Source organism: Eulemur rufifrons, chromosome 9, assembly GCF_041146395.1.
Source record: "Eulemur rufifrons isolate Redbay chromosome 9, OSU_ERuf_1, whole genome shotgun sequence".
NCBI classification, from domain to species: domain Eukaryota; kingdom Metazoa; phylum Chordata; class Mammalia; order Primates; family Lemuridae; genus Eulemur; species Eulemur rufifrons.
The window spans coordinates 51,249,199-51,273,419 of NC_090991.1; the positions used below are offsets into that span (position 1 = coordinate 51,249,199).

The 24,221-nt window shown below is 48.6% G+C and overlaps 1 protein-coding gene and 1 pseudogene across 2 annotated transcripts in view; one reads left to right on the forward strand and one right to left on the reverse strand.

Moving 5' to 3' along the window:
• The window catches only part of SAP30BP (SAP30 binding protein), a 36,001-nt gene that overhangs the window by 7,748 nt on the left and 4,032 nt on the right, over positions 1-24,221 (forward strand). For both annotated transcript variants that reach the window (XM_069482850.1, XM_069482851.1), the window contains 5 exons: positions 15,223-15,265; positions 20,116-20,204; positions 22,661-22,752; positions 23,564-23,624; positions 24,100-24,151. In XM_069482850.1, coding sequence (XP_069338951.1) covers positions 15,223-15,265; positions 20,116-20,204; positions 22,661-22,752; positions 23,564-23,624; positions 24,100-24,151 — 337 coding nt within the window. The remainder of the gene's footprint in view (positions 1-15,222; positions 15,266-20,115; positions 20,205-22,660; positions 22,753-23,563; positions 23,625-24,099; positions 24,152-24,221) is intronic.
• Positions 2,187-2,789, reverse strand: LOC138391755 (small ribosomal subunit protein eS8-like; annotated as a pseudogene).

A 24,221-nucleotide genomic window follows, 5' to 3' on the forward strand; every position in this document is an offset into this window, starting at 1 on the left:
AACTTGTAACTGGAATCACATACAATAGTCTACCTTTAGCCAGGGTTTGGCTTACCTGTGGTCAACTTCAATCCAAAAATATTACATGCAATAAGATAGTTTGAGAGGGACCACGTTCACATTACTTTTATTATAGTATATTCTTATAATGATGCCATTTTATTACTAATCTCTTACTGTGCCTAGTTTTTTTGGGTTTTTTTCCCCCCTGTGATAAGGTCTTGCACTGTCACCCAGGTTGGAGTGTAGTTATGCAATTATGGCTCACTATAACCTTAAAGGCCTGGGCTCAAGTGCTCCTCCTGCCTCAGCCTCCCAAGTAGCTGGAACTACGGGCTCTTGCCACCACACCTGGCTAATCTTTTTGTAGAGATGGGGTCTCACTATGTTGCTCAGGCTGGTCTCAAACTCTTGGCTTCAAGCAATCCTCCCACCTCAGCCTCCCAAAGTGCTGGAATTATAGGCATGAGCCACTGCACCTGGCTGTGCCTAGTTTATAAATTAAACTTTATCTGAAGTGTGTACGTATAGGAGAAAACATAGCGTATATATATATATAGTTCAGTACTATCCAAGGTTTCAGGCAACCACTCGGAGTCTTAGAAAATATCCTCCATGGATAAGGGGGAACTATTGTACATGCTTTTCCTTAAGAGAACCATTTAACTTTGGTATGCAGCAGAAGTGTTTATGCGTACGTCTGATGTCATTGCACAAATTTTTTTTTTTTTTTTTTTGAGACAGAGTCTCACTCTGTCGTCCAGGCTAGAGTACCATGGTGTCAGCCTAGCTCACAGCAACCTCAAACTCCTGGGCTCAAAGCAATTCTCCTGCCTCAGCCTCCCATGTAGCTGGGACTACAGGTGCGTGCCACCATACCCAGCTAATTTTTTCTTTCCTGGTTTTTTTTTTTTTTTAGCAGAGATGGGGTTTCTCTCTTGCTCAGGCAGGTCTCAAACTCCTGACCTCAAGAGATCCTCCTGCCTTGACCTCCCAGAGTGCTAAGATTACAGGCCTGAGCCACCATGCCTGGCCTCGCACAAAATGTTAAAGAGATAAGAGATTTGAGTAATCTCTTTAAACATTGAGATCTAATAAAACTAATCATTTTTGCTGCTTTGTCAGAACGTTCTTAAGTGAAATTGGCTTTTTTTTAAATTGAGTATATAATGACTACTACCACAGTTAGGTGCTGCTACCTTGATTTGTTCTAAAGGCCACTCACCATTGCTTGTGCAAATGTCTACATAATGAAAAAGGCAAATAATGACTTACTGTTATGAATACAGTTTTGCCCTTACAGACACCCAGGGGTCCACAGACCAGCTTTGAGAACCACTATTCTTCTAAAACAGAAATTGTGAGTTGGGGATATTAAACAGTTGTTGGAGAACTGGTTTTATTGCACTCCAAATGTCCCTTAAGTTGTTAGCCTTATGGGGTCCTGAGCTGCATTGGGGGAGGTATAATATCCAGAGTAAGATCGTTCAGCCCAGTGTGATGGGGAGAAGTTAAAGCTCTGGAATCAGAACTCAGTTTGAATTCTAGCTCTGCTTGGGGAAGTCCTTTAACCTCAGTTTTTTCACCTGGAAAATAGGCATCATAATAAAATCTGCCTCATTCATTTTATGAAGATTAACTAAGTCAAAGTAAAGTTCAGTCGTCCCTCAGTATTCGTGGGGATTGGTTCCATGACCTCCTGCAGATACCAAAATCGGCAGATGCTTCAGTCCCTGATGTAAAATGGCATAGTATTTGCATATAACCTGTGTACAGGCTCCTGTATACTTTAAATCATCTCTAGGTTGCTTATAATACCTAATGTGGTACAAATGCAATGTAAATAGTTGTTCTATATTGTTTAGAAAATAATGACAAGCATAAAAGTTTGTACACGTTCAGTACAGGTGCAATTTTGCGAGTTTTTCTCTTAATAATTTTGATCTGAAATTGGTTGAATCCATGAATGCAGAGGACTGACTGTACGTGGCTCAATAGTGTCTGGTGTGTCTGTGTTCCACAGTGTTAGTTGAAATGACCACTGCTACACCTCCTGTGCTCAGTTTCCAGGCTGGTCACACCGTGTCGTTGGCCTATTTTGGAATAAATTCTGTGAGTTTTGTGTTTTATTTTTTATAGAACAATGAACACCTTTCTTACATAGCTAAGACAGAAGAGAGGAGGATTTATTTCCTTTTCTGGGCCTTGGTTTTCCTCAGATGGAAGTCCAGCTCCTGGCCCTCTAGCACACAGCTGGTTGCTCGGCCACTCTGGCACAGTCTTGATGCAATGCATGCAAGAAGCTTGCCCTGCTGAAACTGCTCCTCCAGAAAACTGATTTTAGCATTCTTTTTCCTTTCATCTCGTCGTTTCTTCTGAATTTTCTTGGATCGTTTTTTAACATCTCTTCCTCCTGGGATTCAGCTTAGCCCCCTTCTTGTGGCCCAGTGCATAGTGGATGTCGTACCACTGTTGGTACGTGTGCTGTCAACGAGCACGAAGCAGTTCTTGACCAGGGTCTTGTTGCAGGCCAGCTCGTTATTGGGTGCATCATAGACAGCATCAGTGAACCTTGCTTTGTGAGTACAACACTTGGAGCCCCAAGGAAGTTCCCCTCACCCAGCTTTAGGGCGTGGTATTTCTTGTTACCTCCCTGCACGCTGACTGTGTGAATGCCTGTCTTAATGTTGGCAGCTGGGCATGCCAGTCATATGTCTGCTTCTTATGGTAGAGCTTCTCTTGCCCCCAGTCTTGCGGTGCTTGTGCCAGTTACCCCAAGAGATGCCCATCACTCGGCCAAGTTCTGTGTTTTTGGACTGGAGTGCACTCAGAGAAGAACAGTCAGGTGGAGGTGCTCAGAACCACGGCACATGGGGGAAGGGAAAGGAGTTGGAATAGAGAAGACTTGGAGAGCCGGTGGTTATGACCTGACGTTTGAAGGTGTGGTGAGTGAAAGGCAGTTGGCGGCCAGATGCAGAACTTAGAGCAACACGTAGAATTTTTAACTTTGCCTTCACGTAATGAAGGGCTGTTTGTCATCTCTAGCCAAAAGTGGATTGAGTTGTTTCTGGAGGTTTTTCAGACCAATTTTAAGAAACCATTTATCATGAATGTCCTGTAAGAAATTTGTGGGTTGGGGTTGTACTAATCCCCCAAGGATTTCCCTGGGAACCTCCTGTGAAATGACGTGGGCATTAGGGATAAGAAAAGTTGAGTATTCTCTAACATTTTTATCTGCTGACTTTAAGAAGTAAAAACACAATGAGGCCGGGCGAGGTGGCTCACGCCTGTAATCCTAGCACTCTGGGAAGCCGAGGCGGGTGGATCGCTCAAGGTCAGGAGTTTGAGACCAGCCTGAGCAAGAGCGAGACCCTGTGTCTACTAAAAATAGAAAGAAATTATCTGGCCAACTAAAATATATATAGAAAAAATCAGCCGGGCATGGTGGCGCATGCCTGTAGTCCCAGCTACTCGGGAGGCTGAGGCGGTAGGATCACTTAAGCCCAGGAGTTTGAGGTTGCTGTGAGCTAGGCTAGAGCTAGGCACTCACTCTAGCCCGGGCAACAAAGCGAGACTCTGTCTCAAAAAAAAAAAAAAAAAGAAGAAGAAGTAAAAATACAATGGAAAGTGCCCTAATTTTTACCACTCTGATGTGTGGAGTTACTGTAAGTACAAAGTCCCATATTTGGGAGTTTGAATAAGAGATGACAATTCAGGACCCACCTGTGCAGAGAACCTTTGGTCCTGTCCGTCAGCCCGGGGTGGCACCGGGCTCTGCAGGGGCTGAGTTTGCCCTAAACTAGAGAAAAGGAGGTCGGAGGAGGAGGCTGAGCACTCCACAGGAGACTGAATGCGTGGGCATTTCTGTTCCAGTATTTGTTTTGCTTTAAGTTCAAGTTTCTCACCTTCATTAAGCAGCCTAATACTTAGGTGTTCTGATTAATTAACAGAAGGTGGCACTGCTGTCCTAGAAAAAGCCAGACTAGAAGTGGCAGTCCTCGTGCCAGCTTCTCACTCCAGGGAAGGGTGCCTGGTCGCTGAAGTGCTTCCTCCCTCTGTCTGCCCTTGGCACCTGAGCTTCCTTCCTCCGCTCCTCTTTGTCCATGTTTTACCTCGGTTGCCCTGGAACGTTTTCCCTTGTTTATTTTTTCTCCACTCCTACAGTTCCTGTGGATGAAGGTATTTCCACTCACTTACTGTCCCTGACACACCCTTCCTTTGGAAACAAAGTCGGTGTTTGATGACCTCTACAGCAAGAAAGATGGAGCGGCCTGTTGCCAGCTAGCTGGGAGGGACTGGGATCTCGGCCTCCCTGAGCTCTTGTGGTCCAGGCTCTGATGTAGGAAAAGAATCCTCCTGGCCCAAGGAGCAAACATCTGTAAAAACAAAATAGTATCTCTGGGTCATGGAGGTGGCATCAAGTTGGGGGGGAAATTGCTCTGACATTTTTTTAAAAGGTGTGTGTAACCCCAGTTAAAGTAAAAGAAAACATTTTTTAAATTCTTAGATCCCGAAAGTAGTGCTAAAATGTGGAGTTCACAGCATACAGCCAATCTAGTGGACTCGAGGTCAGAAGACCTGGATTGCACCCTGGCTTGGCTTCCCTCCAGCTGTGGGACCACAGGCACATAACTTCAGCCTCACTTGGCTCCATCTGTGAAGTCAGGGCTCTGAGACCCGCTTTACAGGGTGGTCAGGACTACATGAAAGTGCTTTTCACTGGTAGTAGTGCTCGGCCTTTCCAGCATAACTGCACCTGATTATACACCCCCATCCCATGGGTCAGAAGTTGCCACATTTTCTCAGCTCACTGCCCTTGGTGTCTCAGTAGTTTTTCACAGAGCTAGGCCAAAAGAAATACCTAACAGTTCTGTTTCTTAAGTGATTAGCTTCAAACAATAATCATTACTGCTCTGACAATTTAGTAGCCATTCGAAAAAATAATACACATAAAATTGTGTGTTATCTAACAGATATTGAGTAATGCTGTGTTTCCCGTGAAAATTTTAAATATCCTGTGGCACCTTTGTGAGTTTGCTGCCATACCCCAGGGTCCCTTAATACACAATTTGGAAACTACAGTGCTGGATTGTCTTAGAGCTCCAGAGTGAGGGAACTTGCTATGAGTCCTCACTTACTGTTCCTGGAGGCCGGGCCCAGCAGAGCAATTGGTTCCCTGCCTCCAGTGGTGGTCCAGACCCACTCTGAAGAAGGTCAGCTTCTCAGTTGCCTTGCATTATTTCTGTTAATTGACTCAGAGTCTAGATGAAGAGTTTATATTGGGCAGGACTGATTAAATAATTTCCTCACTCCGTCTCCTCTCCAACTCTTTCCCACTGTCCTGGCATTTGAATGACCTTTTGAAGTACCAGAATCAAATCTGGAAACTGAAAGATGCCTAAGGAGCATATTTCCCAGGAATTTCTCATTGACACTGGTTTTAGGAAGAACATCAGGAACTTAGCAGTTGCATGTGAGCAATACTACAGGTTGAAAACATACATTCTCTTTATTGAACACGTAAATAAAGAGACTCCAGAACATGTGCAGCTTCTGCAGGATCTCTGCAGAGCTGAAGGTTTTCCTGTTTGGGGTCTGGGTGTGTTTGCTGTACCTCCAGGCCTCTGAAGTCTGAAAGGAAGATGCTATTACAAGGTATTTAGGAGGGCAAGTGATGTGGGATAGGAATTGTGAGTCCTTTTGCAACATTGGAAACAGGTTATTTATGTGCCTTTGTTGGTACACTTCTGGAGAAGTCTGAGAATTGAGAATTGCTTGCAGGATGGGAGAGCAAAGGTTATCTATCTCTGGTCTCACTCTACACCCGGGCTGGAGTGCAGTGGCTCCATCACTCACTATAACCTCAAACTCCTGGACCTGAGCGATCTTCCAACCTCAGCCTCCTAAGTAGCTAGGACTAATTTTTTGTTTTTTATTTTTTGTAGAGATGGTCCCCCAGGCTGGTCTCAGACTCCTAGCCCCAAGTAATCCTCCTGCCTCGGCCTCCCAAAGCACTGGGATTACAGGCTTGAGCCACCTTGCCAGCCCAGGGTTTTGTTTTTATATTGTGTTTACTTTTATTGTTTTCAAATTATTATAACAAGATTGAATGTTTTGTAAAAGGAAAAAAAAAATCTTTCGATCCTATGATACTAACAGCACAGCCATTTTTGTTTTCCATCTTTTATGTTTGTCTATGATAGTGTATATATTTTTATCCAGTTTTGTTGCCACCTATATGATAAACATCTTCAATGTTGCTACAGTCTGTATAATTATAATAGCATGACAAATGCAAAATTAAGAATTGTATGGTATACGAGTTATAGCTCAATAAAACTATAGGAAAATTTTTTTTTTTTTTTTAGATTTCTAAATATTTCAAATAGGGAATGATAAACAGACAAAAAACCCCGTTGAGATCTACTTTTGTTCTACTAGTGACACCAGTGATTAGCACCATACTTTTTCACATCAATTCCTGCATTCTCATATTTACCTCAGCTATATAGATTAAATCCAGAATTACTGCATTATAGTAGTGAAATCTGAATGTATTTTTATAGTTGTTATTGAATAAAAAGCTGTGTGTAGTTTGTCTCCAGTGAGATTCTCTGATGGACAGGAAGCCTGCCATGTTCTTTACTCAGGTCAGAAGAAATAACTCATCCTTTAAAGCTTGTGTTCTCATTGGAAGTCCGAACGGTTGTTCACCCAGGAAAGGGGAAGAGCTTAGTAGAGTTCAGGCTTTGGTAGTATTTCGTCTGTGGGTCCCTAGGAAGTCTCTAGGCTAAGGACAGGGTGGCAGCACCCTCTGTTGATATGATTAAGTCTGCAGGACTGGCCCTTCCGATCCAGTCAACTCAGACATTACTCACTGGGGCACCACGGACTCAGGAGCTGTTTCCTCTGATCGTCATAGCTGAAAGGTAATAAATCTGGCTGTCTTCCCCTTAAGTCGAGGGCTTAACACCTGCTTTGCTCTGTGGCCTGCTAGGGAGTCATTCCTGGAGAGGTGTTTTTCCTCCTTGGTCTTTGTTGTTGACTTACCCAGTGGTTTAACCAATGGTTTCATAGAAACCGTTACTGTTTGCAGCCTCTTAGAGGGAGAAGATGAGAAGGTGGGAGGCCTTATAACTGGGCTGTGGAGTCAGACAGACTTGGGTTTGAATTTCAACATTGCCATTTACTGGGCAAGCTGCTTCATTGTGCTTTACTTCAGTTTCCTCGTCTGCAAAATGGAAATAATAATGTCTGCTTCATAGGGTTATCATGAGACTTGAGTAATGTATGTTAGCTTATAGTGAGTTCTGTGTTGGGGACAGTTATGTGAGAGGGAGAGTTTATGCTCGGTCCCTACATCCTGGTTTTATTATCCCTTCTGCCTTGTGTTCTGTCCCCCATATCCCATGATCCTTTGAGTGCTGATTAGAAGGGGGAAAGAATTACAGTATGATTCACCTGGGACCAGAGAAGGAAGTGGCCCTTGGCCATGGCTGGTTGGTGAACCATCGCTCCTCTCACTGGAGATTGTAACGTGGTCCTTGAACTGTTCAGAATGTCCAAACCTACATAGCGTTTCGTACTTCCTGTTCTCAACATGATGACTGGCCTTCTTTAGGCTTGTTCTCAACAATGCTAGGGTTGCCTTGCAGAAGTGGGAGGCATGGAATTTCTGGACTCTCCTAGAGTGTCCATGCTGGGGAGAACCCACCCCAGGCTAGGGTCTAGGTGTCTGCCTGAGTGGTGATCTGATCTGATCAGCAGACAGAGGTGGGCCGTGGAAGTCACTCTTCAGTTGTCCAGAGTGAAAGAAACCTAAGCCAGGTGCTTTGTCCTGCCACTTTCCAAAGAAGGCCTCACTCCATCTTAGGCTCAATGCTGCTGGTAGAAACACTGGTCATTGTGATACCATGCAAAGGGTGAAGAATGACCATTGTTCTCCTTCCGACCCTCCTCTTGGCTCCACTGCACTCCAGAGGGGCCGCCTTCACCGCACTTACTCTGAGTAAACTGAAGCTGAGACTCCCAGATGCCCCACCCCACTGCCCGTGCTCCTGCAGTGGAGAATGAGCCACTCCATGCCTGTCGGCCCTCCTCTCAGCCTCCTGTCAGCCATGCAAGCCCCAACATACCTCCTTCCCTTCGGGCCAGATGCCACGAATTGCTAACCAAGGTGTGGCTGGGGCGCCTCCTTCCCCAGCTGGGACTCGTCTCTTTGAAATTATATGATGCAGAAAACTGCCTGTCTTTAGGGATCCAGCAGTTCTGACCTCTGTTCTGTTCTGTTCTGTTTTAATCCGTGCCCCATGAAATGCTGCTGTGTCATTTCTGGGTTCGGTAGGATTTTGCTTGTTTGTATTCCTAACTTTGGAGTTAGGTAGACTTTTCCTGAGCTGTGCCTTAAAGACATTGACATTCCTTCTGCCCCTGTGGATAATGCATTCCCCTTCCTTCCAGTAAGGAGATGGTGACAAGTTTGGAGTTCCACCCTCCTGGCTTTCTGGTATCTCAGGCTGTTTGCCCCGGACAGTAATCTAACTTGTCAGCTTGGCGGCTGACCTCTCTGATGGAATAAAGCATTTGTAATTGGGTGGCCATGTAGAGTCGTGTGTCTCACAGACTTCACTTTGCCATTCTGAGCCTTACAAAGCTGTCTACTTTGTCCTTGTCTGGCTTCAAGCTATCCCCCACCCCTCAAAAATACCAACTTAAAGCATAGAGATGCTGTTCTTGCGGGAAGCCTTAAAGAACAAAAGCCTGGCCTGGCCCCACCCCTGAGGGCTTGACTCAAATCCTTGGTGGGAGGAAACCTCTGTACCCAGAGACACCCACCCTTGACCCTGGAGAGGAGAGAGGAGGGGAATGGCCTTCTCTGACCATCTTCTGTGACTTTCAAGAAACTTAAGAGTCCTCAGGTGTTGTGAATCAAGTGTAGGTTACACTTGGAATAGTCAGACAACAAAAGTCTCCCCTTGGGAAATGGCTTCCTGCGTTTATGTTGAAGTCTGGTTGGTTGCAGCACGTTCCATTCCATGTGACAGAATGTCACCAGCCATGCTGAGCCACATCAGCTTTGTTTTAGCCAGATTTTTCAAGTAGAGAAAGAAACTGTTTCCTTCCCCCCTCCCTGCCTTTTCTTCAGTCTGCACAGCCAGTTCTCGAGCTGGCTTGATAAGTTTTGGCAGACTCCTGTTTAACCCTCGCTAGAAACCTCCTGTGGTCGGTGGAGCGGAGGCTTCCCGTCAGTAAGCTGGGAGCAAAGGCAATTCCACCGCGTCCAAAGTGGCCCCACCAGCTTCCGCCCATTTTCCTGATAAATTGAGTGTTTCCATCCCCAGGCAGGCAGTGTGCCCATGGCAGGGCCTGGTCCTGGCCAACAGGATACAACTGAAGGAAACGTGCTGGTGACGGGCTTTCTCCAGGCTCCCCTGTGCGTGGGGGCCACGCCATCTGGACCGTGGATGTTCCCACACAGCGCGGGTTCAGAGGCTGTGCTGGTCTCGGGGTCGCTACCGGCTCTCACTCCCTGCCCTGTCCTTGTCTCTATCAGACCAGCATCATTGTGTCCTGGAGCTTGGAGGTATTTTTTTAAAGTAATCCAGAATTGTTGTTTTCTTGGCAACCTGAAGTGACTCACATCTGTCTCAGAAAACCTTGTTTTGACTGTCAGTTTGATGTCCCCCAGGAGGGCTTCCTGGGGACAGCATACCAGTCCTACTGAAGGAACAGTATTGTCTGCTGGCTAAGAGCACAGTTTCATGGAGCTGTTGTGAAAATTAAATAAAATCAGTAACCAAAGAGCTCGGCGTTAACACCTAGAATCATTCCCCTCGACCGAGTGTACTTTATCCCCAGTGCTGGCCATTGCCACTCTGTTTATGTATGAGGCATGACACAATAAATACTCAATAAATTATTTGTGGAATAATAAATGAATTAACCATATAGTGTTTCTGACTTTTTGTCTTAGGATTTAGGAGCATTGGGCACAATAGTTAGAGGATGCAGGAAAAAGGCAGAGATCTAAAAGTTTGTTTTAATTCAGTATTGGTGTCCCCTCCCCACCTTCTCCCTGTCGTGTGCCAGCCTTTTATGGCAAGGTGAGCCCCTTTCTCAGCTCACTGCTGCCTCTTTTTCTGACGTTTTCAGTGAATCTGCACATTAAACTGACTGGATTTGAACAGGTTTCGAGTCAGGGTTAAAATACTACAGCTGAAGGTAGGTGTGGACTGTGGAACCTAAACTGGACTGAAGAAAAACTGACGATGGCTGATTAGAAAAGAGCATGTCTGTGTGTCTGAGTGAGTGAGAGAAGAGAGGGAGATCAGTGTTTGAGCACCTACATGGGCCAGGCACTGACTGTTCCTGGTGGTAGGTAACACAGTCTGTGAGTGCTCAGGGTAGGGCAGTATATCTTCATTGGCCAGATGGGCATGAGGGTAGAGGAAGGCTGGGCCTGAGGTCTGCCTAGAGCTTGCTAGGCAAGGGTGGGGAGAGGACTATTTCAGGGAGCAGGTATTGCAAAGGTCCTGGGCAGGTGAAGAGAGAGGAGGAAGCTGAAATGGCCCACAGGGAATCCTCAGGGCATGTGGGCCACAGTGAGGCTTCATTTTTAAGGTACATAGTGGCCAGGTGCACTGGCTCACACCTGTAATCCCAGCACTTTGGGAGGCCAAGGCAGGAGGATCACTTGAGGCCAGGAGTTTGAGACCAGCCTGGGCAACATAGCGAGACCCCGTCTCTAAAAAAAAAAAATGAAAAAAAAAAATTAGCTGGATGTGGTACCTGTAGTTGCAGCTACTCTGGAGGTTGGAGGATCACTTGAGACCAGGAGTTTGAGGCTGCAGTGAGCTATGATCACACCACTGCATTCCAACCTGGGTGACAGCAAGACCCTGTCTCTGATTTTTTTTTTTTTTTAAATAGATACTCTGTTCATTAAGTGAGACCTTATCAGGACATGGCCTGTCCCAGGTCTGTGGGATCATAAGGTTTGGAAGGCATTATTTTACTAATCTGCCTCCCCAGCCGCCACCTACTTGTATGTAAGATGCAGGATTACATTGTCCAACAGAAAACACCCAGTCTGTAGCATTCTTTCCCCCGGCCTTGGGGAGAGGCTGCCCTATGCCCCTGTTCAGAGTGCGCTCTCTGTGCCTAATACTTCCAAAGCTGGGAAGAAAATGTGACACTTGGATTTGGCAGGATCTGGATACTGGAGGCAGCCATCGCTGTGTCTCAGGTTTGATGCTGGAGCACGGTGTGTGCTTTGTGGGGCTGGTTCCAGGAAGGATTGATGAGGCATGGTTGGCTGTAAATAATCCCCCGTTCTCTCAGTCAGGACTTGGTTTGCCCAGCGCACATGGCAGGTTGTCCAGCTTCATGGGTCTGTATTGTTTTTACCTCCTTCTGCTTTGTTGAGCTTCATCGGTGCCTGGGCTTTTTGTTTTCTCTGCAGGGGGAACCACATTAGAGGTTCTGTAATTCCTGAGAACATCGTGGCCCCTGCCACCAACCTACAGCCATGGCTGTTACATCTTACAAGTCTCAGTCACATTGATTAAGAAACCAAATGGGCAGGTGCAGATCACTCTCCTCCAGGGGTGGTCCTAGCTGCCGCAACCACATCATGCTTGGGTTGTTGGCACTTTAGTCTCAGGTAAAGCTGGGGAGGCTGGAGGGGTGCCGCCGGAAGAGCAGTCCTGGCCTCAGAGCCTGTTTCCTTGACCAGCTCAGCATTTAAGCCCTTCTTGCTCTTTTCCTCTCTCCCCTGTTTTTAACTTGGCTTTTGCTGGAAAGCTGTGGGTTTTGTTTTTTGTTCTTCCTGTGTCTTAGTTGGACTTGAATAGGAAGCTGAAGAGGTTTACCTAATCTCTTCTCCTAGGTGCTGCTTTTCTTTCCTGGGTGAGACGCTTTGTTTTCTTCTTCCTTATGAACTGGGTCTGTTCTGAGGGGCCTGCGTGTCTCTGGGCTGTGGGTTCTATGCCTTCTGGCTGATACAGACAAATGTCTGGAACATAGACCTCCAGGCTAAGTTCATTACTTTGACTAACTGAGAATCTCCACCTGGAGGCCAGAGGGGTGACTCATACAAGTCAAGACAGGTGTCCTTTGTGCGTTTCAAAACACTGCTTTGGGGGAAGGAAAGGGGAACAGTGGTTTCTTGCGTCCTTGTAACTTTTTTCTTGCGTCCTTGTAACTCTGCCTTGTAACTCTGCCTTCCCCCTTCCGCCCTTCTCCCGTCCCCCCTTCTCCCACCCCCCCCCCACTTGCTTCAGTGGAGAGTTAGGTATAAATAAATGGTTCTAAAAAGCATCTCTGGGGTGTTCATCACCATCCTCACGTTCTCACTGAGCTTTCCTCAGTGGTGTTATGTCCTGGACCCATCTCCATTTGAAGACCAGGTATTGCAGTGGCTCCAGGCCCTTCATTGTGGGGTGGGATTAAGCTGTTTGGGCGGAGTGGACACTTTGGGATCCAGAGAATTTGGGCTGTTGTCTTTCTTCAGGAGCAGCTCTGTACAGTGACACAGACACCCAGGGGCCCAGCAGGCTCACCATCAGCTTGTTGGTCTCAGGGCAGAATTACATTCTAAAACATGACAAGGTGTGGCCAGCAGGAGGCAGGTTCCCACTATTTGATTCTTACAGCCTTCCTGGTCCCAAGGGTGCCTTGACACCAGTGGGAATCTGAACCAACACAGACTCCGGAGTCTAAAGAGGAGACCTACTGGCCGCTTCCTGAGGCACACTGACTTGTACGGCTTCAGCGCTGGGCAGGCTTGTTTCACATTTGGCTTATAGGATTCTCTCAAGGCAGGAGAATCTTCTTAAACTTAGAGTTGTGCCCACCGTCTACTGGTCAGCACTTCGCTCAGAGGCACTGAAAGTACCAGGCGTGTGGGGCTGGGTTCTGTGGGAAGCTGGGTGTTGGGTTCAGGATTGAGTAAGGGTCACAGCCCCGTGGGTTCAGGGTGTGTTCTGGGCATATCTCACCCTTTTTTTGTGCCACGAGGGTAGAAAAGCAAAGATTAGACTAGTTGGCAAATTGAAACCAGCTATACCCAGTTTATCCTTTTTTTTTTTTTTTTAGTGTAGAAAGATTAATTTAAGGGGAATGGAAGAGAACATAAGGCCAATGTAAAGAGAGCCAAAGGGAAAGACTAAAAGAAGGAGAAGGCACACTTCCTGTCTGTGATTTGTCCCATCATCTCCTTTCTTCCCGAGACGTGACTAAGCACCTCAGCTAAGCCTGGCGAGGCGCTTGTGAAAGGCAGGGTCCCCACACTTGCACACACCCTGACACGCCCTTTCCACCCCACGGTCGCAAGGCTGCAAGAAGGCACAGGGAGGCTCCTGGCCTCTTTATTTACCTAAGGAGCCCCTGAAGTAACAGGTGTTTTTTCCTTTGAAGAGACATTGCACACTTGGTGACTAACTTCCTGTGACTCTGGGCTGGACACGTTGGGATTCCAATGTGGGGATCCAGCGTCCTCCGAAGCTCTGCGGTTCAGGCCATAAGGGGCGAGTGGGGGCCTTCAGAGGAGTTAATGGGTCAGTCCCCGTCTGACCAGCCAGCTGGCTGGGGGGAGGGAAGATACATCCAGCTGATGTTTTCCCACAGTTAGCACCCAGAAAGCTGTCCCCTAGAGGGAAAATTTAAGGACATTTTACAGTCCCACATTTTGTTACTGACACACTCTATAACATGGGTATCCTCAGAGTCACTGCTACAAAAGGGTTGTTGTTGGTCCCCTGAGAGACTAGTGCTCTCTATGGAGCTGCTGATTTATGACTCCAACCTGAACTTGGCATGGCAGTCCTCCAGGCCCCCTGCCCACCCGCTCCCAGCCTCCTCTCCGCCCACCTGATTGGCAGGGGGCGGTGGCTAGAAGAGATGGGTTGCTAAGCAGCCCGGCCTGGACGTTGTGCCCTTCCAGGTTGAATGAATAGCTGCAGTGTTCAGAGGAATGGGGATTTTGGCCTGTCCCTGAATCAGGAGGGACTTTTTGGGGAAGAGGGTAAGAACTACTGGTCTGGTCTCGGCATGGAGCCATAGCTTGGGAGGGAATTGGGTAGCCTGCCTTGAACCTTCCTTTCTGAGATGTGGCTTGGGGTGGCATTTCTTTGTGTAAATGGAGCCCGTGGAGCTCTGTGGCTGTTCAGTGAAGGTCTTTTGCAGAGTTATTACCATCTTAGCTCCTCCCTTGCTACCCAGAGGGAAAGGAAATGAGATCTAACAACTTTTTGTGAACTCAGCTTTTGCCATTTTGATCGTTAGCATGTTGTGGCACTTGAGATCTCTGACCTAACTGGGCTTGAGGGGCCGGAAATGGGGAAAACAGATAAGTTCTCACCAATTTATACTTGGACAACAGAGGCAAGGGAAGGCTTGTGACATGAGGCTTGGACCCTTGCCTTCTCAGTGTTGATTAGGTTTAGATGAAGCTTTCACTCTGGAGCAATGAAATCCAGAAGGTGTCTGATAAGAAGCCTTGGCTGTTAGGTTTCTGCAGGACGTGTGGACGTGGCTGTCGTGGGGCAGTGATTTTATTAAGGATTGGAGAAAGCTTTTCTTTGGAGAGAACATAAAGCCAGTGTAAAGAGAGCCAGAGAGGCAGACGGAGGCGTCCCCGAGCCTGGGGGTTTCTGAGCCTAATCAGTCACTTATCAAAGGCGCATTGCGTGCTTGCTTTGGAGTTTTATAAGTGATCCCCTTTATCCTTGTGATAAAATTTCCATTTTTTGTTCAAACTAAAAAATAAGAAAATCTCTTGGGAGCAGCTAATTTGTGTTTTTGTCTTGGGAGACTGATGTGACAAAGCAGTCACCTCTTGCTTCCTCAGTTCCGGCAGCAGAGGCGGTGGTGCTCTGTGGTCTGTTCAAGCTTCCTCCGACCCAGGGAGAGCAGCGGGCAGGGTACAGGCCATCCAGGTGACATTTGCTCTCCTCAGCATTGGTGGTGGTCAGCACTGCTGGAAGGAGTGACCAGGGAAGAGAGACCAACCAGGGCTCTGGAGCATCCAGTTGCTGTGAGGAGAGAAGGGGCGTCGGAGGCTCTGGGGTGCCAGAAGGCCCCCAAAGCATTGGCTCCCCTTTAGTGTTCCTGGCAGTACTTTTACCTTTTCTCTTTGAAAACCCTGAGTGGTCTCAATGACAGAATAACTGTGGCTCAGGAACCCTGGCCTTACCTCCTTGCATTTCTGTTTCTCTTTTGCAGGATAATACGGAAGTAGAAAAGCGAGACCCCCAGGAATTAGTTGGTAAGTACTCGGGGGCGCCGTGCCCATCCAGGCCTGCCGCTCCACAGGGCTCCTCTCTGCTGAGAGTCCTCGTCCCTCGTGTTCCCTCTCAGGGCCTTTGGCATTTCCTAGGATGCCTGGGTGAGATGCCCGGGGAACAATTCTTCTTTGAAAATCGTATTCATGGTGTGTTTTATTGGGCTTTGGTCAGCTGCCAATGTTGTTGAGAGGGAATTTGGGGCCCCTTCAGTTGGGAGCGCGTCTTGGTCTGTGCCCCAGGCCTGCCTCTGTGTTTGTGCCCCTCCTCCCCTCTGCGCTGGCGTGTTCATGTTGCTCAGGGAGTCGGCATGTGGCCGCTGCTGGCACTTCGCTCTGTCCCCAGGTGGGAACATGCCTCACAACCCTGGAGTCTGGGGCCTTTTGTTACTTGAGAGGAGCAGGAACATTATGTTTCTGGAAAACAGCACACATCATCTAAGTCCTCTGCTAATCTTTTTAGAAAGCCCCTCAGCTCCTTTAGTTTGGCCATGGACTTTGTAACGGTTCCCAAGGCCTGACCCAGGGGAAGTTCCTGGTGTCTAAATCCAGACCTCACAATGGGGTTGACCCTCCCTCTCTGTGGTGGCCATTACCAGCTCTCCCTGCCTGCTCTAACCCTCACAACGAGGGTTCCTGCTCCCGGTGGCTGTGCCTTGGAAGGAAGGCCGTCCTGCAGAGCCCGCCCTGTGTGCCTGCATTCATGCTCCCTCGCTCCCACCCTGGGGGCTCAGAGCCCAGGGGCTCAGCCTGGAAGTGCTATTCCAGCAGTCAGCCCCTCTCACCTGTCCTTTCTCTGATTCAGACCCTTTTGCTGGGGGTGGAAGATAGAGAGCCCGTTCTATCTTTCACTAACTAAAAGAGCTGGAAATATTAATAGTTCATTGTCTTTGTCTTTTGAGGAATGACTGGACAGGACCCTGATGACTCTGAGCAGCCCAGGCTCTCAGCGGGACTCTGCCATGATCCCTGGGCTCTCTGATCAGTAGAATTTGAATATTTCAAATTCTATAAAAGCTAGGATATTCCTAAAACCTAGAGTTTGCTCTTTAGAAAATGGCACTGTCAGGGCACAACAATTGGCTTTGAGGGCAGAGGAAGTAGGACACACATCTGCTGGGAAGCCAGCAGCCTGTCCTGAGTGGGTGGTCCACAGAGCCAGGTATGGACGGGAGCCTGGGCCTCTTCTCCCCTCCGTTACTCTAGCTGGCCCTGCTGTTCACTCCTGCGGGGTCAGAGCAGACAGGGCAGCCCGTCCGTGCACCCTGGCTCTTGCTAGTGGTGTTGGGCAAGCGGTGGAATGTATGTGGGCATCAGCTGTCTCAGCCCCCGACCTCTTCCACAGCCAACTCGTCACTTTCTCTCTCTCTGCCACTTTTTAAAAATAACTTTATTGAGATGTAATTTACATAGAGTAAGTTTTGCCAATTTTAATGTGCCGTTTGATGAATTTTGACGTATGTATATAGTTGTTTTAGCCCCCACCACAGTCACGCTACAGATCACTTCTATCACCCCAAAACATTCCCTTCTGCCCATCCACCCCTTTGCAGACAGTTTCCCGCTTTGGCCTCAGGCGAGCAGCAATCTACTTTCCTCACTACAGTTTTGCCTATTTTAGGATTTCATATAAATCAGAATCTCAGCCTCGATACTATTGACACTCTGGGCTATATAGTTCTTTCTTGTCTTGTGCATTATATTATAGGATGTTTAACAGCATCCTTAGTCTCTACCCACTAAATGCCAGAGGTTCTCTCTCTCCCTCCCGCAGATGTGACAATGAAAAATGTCTCCAGACATTACCAAATGTCCCCTTGGGGGGACAGAATCACCCCCAGATGAGATACAGATGGAATCATAGGGTTTTGCATGGCATCTTCTGCTTAGCAAAATGCTTTTAAGATTCATCTATGTTACTTTCTTTTTCTTGCTAAGTAATACTTCATTGTAGGGATATACCACAGTTTGTTTATACATTGACCCATGGAGGACGCAAATGGATCTTAAAGCTGCATAGTTTTGAATACTGTTACCATTTCTCATTGAATAGTAACTACTTAGCTCCTCCTCTCAAGGACGGAATTAGTTGAGTGCAGAGGGTTTCCATTCACGATGCTGTGCCCGTCTGCCCCTCTGCCTGAACATGGCTCTGTTGTTAGCTCCTCTGGGTATCGGGGCTCAGGTTGCTCCACTGGTACGGGAAGCACTTGGCTTCTGTGTAGACAGGTCCAGCTTTAGCAGAGTGAGCCAGAGAGCAGAGAATCTACCTCATAGACGTCTGCAGCACGGGAGCTCCTTGACAGAGCTGGTGTACACACCCTGTCCCTGCCCTCCAGGGGCCCCACCCGTGCCCACAGCTATGCCTAGAACAGTGGTGCTGGGGTGGCAGTCCAGTTGGGGTCCCCATGTTGCTCTTGAGCTGGGGACACTCCACTGCCTCCGGGAGTCCCCCCCAGCCTGCTCACCGCACTCGCTGTGCCCTCTCATAAGCCTGTCTCACTCACTGCTGCTGTTCAGACTCCTGCCGGTGGCTGTGGACACTGTGAGTGTTCTCTGACTCGGGCACACGTGCAGGTAACTCACGCTGACAGCAGGCTTGAGTCCTAAGGGTGGCTGCCCTTCTAGAATGCCCCCAGCAGACCCAGGCAGGAACCACAGGCGGGAACACTGCTTCCAAACTGTGGACACATTGCTAGATGTGTTTCCTGGGAAAGTGGTTTGAGGCTCTGTGGGGCTGATGTCTTCTACATTTGATTCATTCTCAGGCTTAGAAAGGAGAGAATCACTGAAAGATTGCTCCTGAAATCTGTGCAGTTACACTCTGATCTTGCTTTCCTGAATGTGTCCCTTTATTTGCCAGTTACTTCCTAGGAATTCTCTTGTTTCTAGCCCCGGGCTCCCTTCCTGCTGTCTACTGTATACCATTTGAGCCCCAGAGTGTGGTTGGGTTGCTGTGGCAACAGGGTCACACCCTGTTTCCCCAAAAGGCTTTCCTGGCAAGTGCCAAAGGGTACTCTTTGTGTCTCTGTCACACACATGCACACTCTCATCAGCCTAGGGAAGAACTTACCCCACTACCACATGTTTATTGCCCAGCGCCTGCAAGGCCCACTTGCTTCTGTTGGTGGTGCTTATAAGATATGAGGACCAGCTTTCCCCAGCCGATTCCACCCTCCACCGGCCTCTGCAACCCTCTTGAGCCTGAGGCTGAGAACTTTTACTGTCTCTGGGCTGGGGGGAGGAAGGAGGAAGTCAGGATGGGACTTGAACTCCAGCCAGATCTGGGCGTCACCCTTGGTTGAGGAGTCTGGAGACTGAAGGAAGGTGCTGGGCAAAGAGAAGCACTTCATCCCCTGGTGGAAACTGCTCTTGGGCTGCACTGGCATCTCAGGTCCACAGCAGGACCTCTAATCTATTTGTCACCCAGTCTCTGTCCTCTTGCCGTCACTCAAAGTGGCAAGTCTGGGCATGTCCAGTGAGAATCCACTGACGCCAGTGAAAATCAGCACATGTAATCATGTTTTAAGACTGCCGGGGGCTCAACCCCTGGCCTTAGAGTATATCTGCAGTGTGCACAGGCTTGTACCTCAGCAGCTGAACTGGTGAAGTCCGGGGGGGCCTGTCCCCAGCCCTCCTCAGCACTATGTTCTTTACAGTCACAGTGGAACTCTAATGAGACCAAAGTACCTTATCTGCTGAGCAAACATTAACCCACCCTGGGGAGAAGGGACAGGCCCAGGCAGCCACTCAGGCCCCAGGGGAGCCATTTTCAGCACTGGGTTAGCCCCAGGCCTGGCACACAGTAGGTACCCAGTAAGTACTTACTGAATGTTGGTGGTGGTGGCTTGTTCATTCTTTCCCTTCATCCTGCCCCACCCTGCTCTGCCGGCTGTTTGCTCATTGTATGGTCCTTTTCATGAGAGAATGTTTTAAAGAGCACAGGCAGAATCTACAACAAACAGCGCATTGTCTGAGTGATCCAAAACAGGACTCTGCCGTGCCAGGGTGGCCAGAGCTTTGGAGGAGGAGTGGAAAGAGCAAGACTTGGGTGGGCAGTGGCAAATCTCTGAGGGAGTTGTCCCTTCACATCAGAATCAGGCCTTTTGTTCCCAAGAATGAGGTGGGCCAAGAGGATTGATTGGTTTATTTCTTAAAAGACCCTTAGCTGATAACAGGTTGTTTTTTTAAAGTGTTACTTATGCACGAGGCTATTTTGGACACTTTGGGATCCAAAACCCAGGGAACCCTGAACTCTTTCTCCTGCAGCCTAGGCAGGTCAGCCTGAGACAAGAAAGGCAACACCGAGTACCTCTGAGTTTCTGGAGTCCTAGAGCTGGCTCACATTGTGAGTGAGCTAATTGTGCACGTATCTTCCTGGCCTTGAGTTCAGTGACTTCACGTTGGTTGCTTAAAATTGGCCACGGCAGGAGAATGTATACCCCGGGAATTGGCAAATGCTACAGATCATGGTTCCTCCTCTTCTCTCCCCGCTACTCACACCTCCAGCTGATTATTAAACATTTACCAGCACACTGAGGACAGACTCTGTCCTTAAAAGTTAACACTGTGACTTGGTAGCATGCGTTCTTTACGTTCTGCCTTTATCTTCTGCCTGAACTTCTCTTCCCCCAAGTTGGCACATGGCTGACTCCTGGTCATTTGTTCTCAACTCAGATGACACCTCTCAGAGAGGCCATACCTGAACACCCTGTTTTACTGTTTTCATAGCATTTATCCCTCCTGAAAACATTCTGTGTGCCTGTTTATTGTCCATGTCTGTCCTCTGTCCCAACCCCCCACCTACAGAATTTTTCCCTCTGTTCTCTTAACAGCCTCCTTTTCTGAAAGAGTCCGGAACATGTCACCTGATGAAATCAAGATCCCTCCGGAACCCCCTGGCAGATGTTCAAATCACTTACAAGTAAGCACAGGGCTCGGCTGCAGAGGCCCGTGTAGATTAGGTGGCCTGGGTTAGGTGTTTGCTTTGGTCTTACCCTTAAGAGGCCATGGCAGGGAAGGGGCGCCCGAGGAACTGTAAAGGAACTGCCAGGTGGGGAGGAGCCTGATCTCAGGAGTTGGCTCGTCTGCCCACTGCCATACGCACACAACTGCAGTGCTCTCCAGCAGGGCGCCAGGTCGCCCTCAGTGAGATCCCGACCCTCAGCAGAGAAAATAACATATCTTTTCTATGCAGCCCTTCTGAGCCAATGGGAACTTTTCAGTAAGCACTTCGCTAAGAAACTGACCATCTGAATGTAAAATAAACAAATTACAGAAATGCAGAAGCTGGCCGGGCTCGATGGCTCACGCCTGTAATTCTAGCACTCTGGGAGGCTGAGGCGGGCGGATCATTTGAGCTCAGGAGTTCGAGACCAACCTAAGCAAGAGTGAGACCCCGTCTCTACTAAAATAGAAAGAAATTAGCTGAACAACTAAAAAAATACAGAAAAAATTAGCCGGGCATGGTGGCGCATGCCTGTAGTCCCAGGCTACAGGGAGGCTGAGGCAGTAGGATTTCTTGAGCTCAGGAGTTTGAGGTTGCTGTGAGCTAGACTGACGCCATGACGCTCTAGCCCGAGCTCTGTCTCAAAAAAAAAAAAAGAAAGAAAGAAAGAAATGCAAAAGCACAAGCATTTATATTCATAAGATTCCTATCCTAATATTCCCTAAAATGCCAATTCAGTAGCATCTTGCCTGACAAAACCTCATACAGACCTGGTCTGCGGTTTTGAAATCACAAGGATTTGGAGCTTTTAGTGCAGTTACTCCCTTGGGAGCGGGACCTTGGGGGACAGCTGGGATTTCGGCTTCTGGAGTTGTTCCTCCATGTCCCTCTGTGCATTCCCCTGTGAGTGGGACCTTGTAGCTAAGAATGGGATAGACACCCAAGAATGCATGGTTGTGGCACCCAGCCCGCCTGCTCTCCTTTTGATCCCATAGCTCCCATTGGGCGCCTCTGGCTACACAGCAAGCCCATGGCACCACCCTAACGGATGGATGACTAATGGGACCTGGGGCTGAGGAATGCAGCAGGCTGGGGAGGGCCACAGTCAGGACTGGTGGCACAGTGCAGATTCCCTTCCTTTCCCGGAAGTCTCCTCCCTTGGCTGAGTTGTCTGCCCACCACCACCCTCCAGGACCGCGTCAGCCGCCATTCCAGATGACAAGCTCCAGCCTGTAAGAACGGCTCCAGCACTTTGCCAGGCAGAGACAACCAACCACTCAGCCTTCGAGTTCAGAATATTTCTTCTGCTTTTTAGATCTTAATAATGGTGGAAACCATGACATTTGAGCAAACATTTTAGTTCATCTGAGGGGTAGAACCAATCTGATGGCCCAGGATACACAGCCAGGTTATCTATAAGAGACAGGTTTGCCACAAGTTGCCAAGCTGCCTGTATAAGGCCTCCCTTGTACATGACCTTTGAAGAGATAGCGTTGAGGAAAGAGGTTTGTCACTCTTGGCTTCTCTCTTGCCTGGTAATTGTATCACAGACCCCTCTCTGCAAGTCAGTGCTTCCTCCAGCCAGTCTCAGTAGGAAGATGTGGCTTCTGACAAGGGAAGTGGATCACCTCTCCTGATAGTTCCTAAAGGGGTCACGTGGGGCCTCCAGTCCTGCCCACCTCCTCTCGCAGGTGAGGTGTCTTAAATGTTTCCTTTCTGGAAAATCGGTATATTTAACTGCCACTGGGGGGAAGGTGGCAGATGGATCTTACACTGACGGGTGCCCACCGTCCTGGGTAAGACTGCTCTTCTCAGAGGTCGCTTTGTCCTGAGACTCGGGTATCTTGAGCATCTTCATTGGCACCGGGCAATGCTGATGCCGTCTACTTTGGGCATCATCTCTGTGGGCATGCAGGACCCCCCTTCTTGAGGACGCCTGTGGCCCTGGCCACCATCGGTGAGCCTGGATGCCTGCCAGGTGATTCTCCAGTTTCCCACTGAAAGCCGGGGCAGCAACCTGTGGGGTGTTTTAGTGAGAGACGAGCTCTTGGCCCTTGATGGTGACCATTGATAAACTCCTCACAAAAGACATTCTAGGAAATCTCTGACACCAAATCCAAAACACTCAACTCCTGCTTTCCTCCGAAAGGACGTAGCCCTTCCCAGGTCTCCAGTGACTCAGTTCTACTGAGGACTTAGCCCGTGTTAATAGAAAACCAGCATTCAGACCCTGCACATCCACTGTGTGCCTTAAGCTCTAGCTCACTGTGCACAGCGCTAAACAAAGGCAGGTAGAGAGAGAGAATATGGCTGGAGGTGGGCTTCATACGCCTCTGGGGGCCTCACATTCACCTCCACAGTTCTCATGACCACAGGCTGGAACGGTGGTCAGGTGGGGTCTGTCACACACATACTCTGTTCCTCTTCCATAGGACAAGATCCAGAAGCTTTATGAGCGAAAGATAAAGGAGGGAATGGATATGAACTACATTATCCAAAGGAAGAAAGAATTTCGGAACCCCAGGTGGGTTTCCCATGAGCCTGCAGAGTCAGTTGAGTTATTTATGCTGGACTGGGGACTGGGTGCCTCCAGGGAGGCAGTGAGGAGAGGCCCAGCTCAGATCCCACCTGAGCCCAGGGGAGCCATCACCTAGACCTGTCAGCACACTAAGTGCCTACTAGACACAGCAGAATGTGTTAACCCAGCCAGAGATTTGCTGTTTAAGATCCAGACTAAACATATAAACCAATATGTAGAGTAGAAGCCGAGAGACCTAGACTGGATTGGGGGGGTGGGGCGCCTGGCCTTGCTTTGCACCTAGAGCACATGACCTCTCAAGGCCTCAGTTTCCTCATCTGTACAATGGGAGAATTAGAATACGCAATCACCGTAGGTTCTTCTTCCAACTCCAAAATGTTGAATTTTGCATACAGGCAAAATGTTTAGAACCAGAGCTATATGTGAGTCTTACTCCATCTAATGCTCAAGCTGGTGACACTTAAAAATTAAGAGGGTGGCGTGTGACAGCAGGGACCTACCCTGGCCCAACCCACCACACTCAGCCATGCAGACTAAAGGTCAGAGGCATCCAGGTGAGCCACACAAAGCAGCCATTACCTTGACCCCATACTCGTCCCGGCCTGCAGCCAGCAGTTCAACCTACCTGGGAGGGTGGAGGGTGGAGGGTCAGAAGTGGGGCAGTCAGGCCTCCCATCAGGAAATTTGCCTAGAAAAGTTGAGCTGGGTTTAAAGGTTTTGTCTCAGCCCCAGGAGCTGCGTGGTCCTGGTGCCATGTAGGGACATCGGAGTAATGCCTGCGCTGTTCTGCTTTTAGCATCTACGAGAAGCTGATTCAGTTCTGTGCCATTGATGAGCTTGGCACCAACTACCCAAAGGTGCGTCCTGTCCACAGGGGCTGGAGGTTGATGGGGTCCCCAGGGTGCTGTGCTTGCTCCACGAGGTTTGACCCTGGAGCCACAGAAAGGCCCACGTAGCAGCACTGCTGGCTGGAAAGCACAGTCCCCATCTCTCTGTTATTCTTGCTATTCTGAAATCGTCCAGTAAAGAGATTCCAGTGACAGACCTGGTCCCTGGCCCCTGACTGGTTAGGGCCCAGATATGGTCTCCCTGCTCCTGAAGACCAACCTGTGGCATTGCTGGACAAGTGCGTCATTGCTCTCATCTTCAGAGCTTTGCTGCTACCCCTTGGCTAGAGATCAGGGATGACAGCTGAGCCCCTGTGCTGTCAGGGGTGATTGGATCCCAGGCCAGGAAGGTCTAGGGGAAGACTTGGGTAAGGGACTTGGGTTTCAAAGTCATCTGTCATCCGATTGTCCCTACTGACTACAGCTTTAACCCTTTCTTTTTCAGGATATGTTTGACCCCCATGGCTGGTCTGAGGACTCCTACTACGAGGCATTAGGTAGCTTTCCATCCACCCACTGTTCATGCACCCATCTAGTCAGTCATCCAGGCGACACGTATTTCAGGGT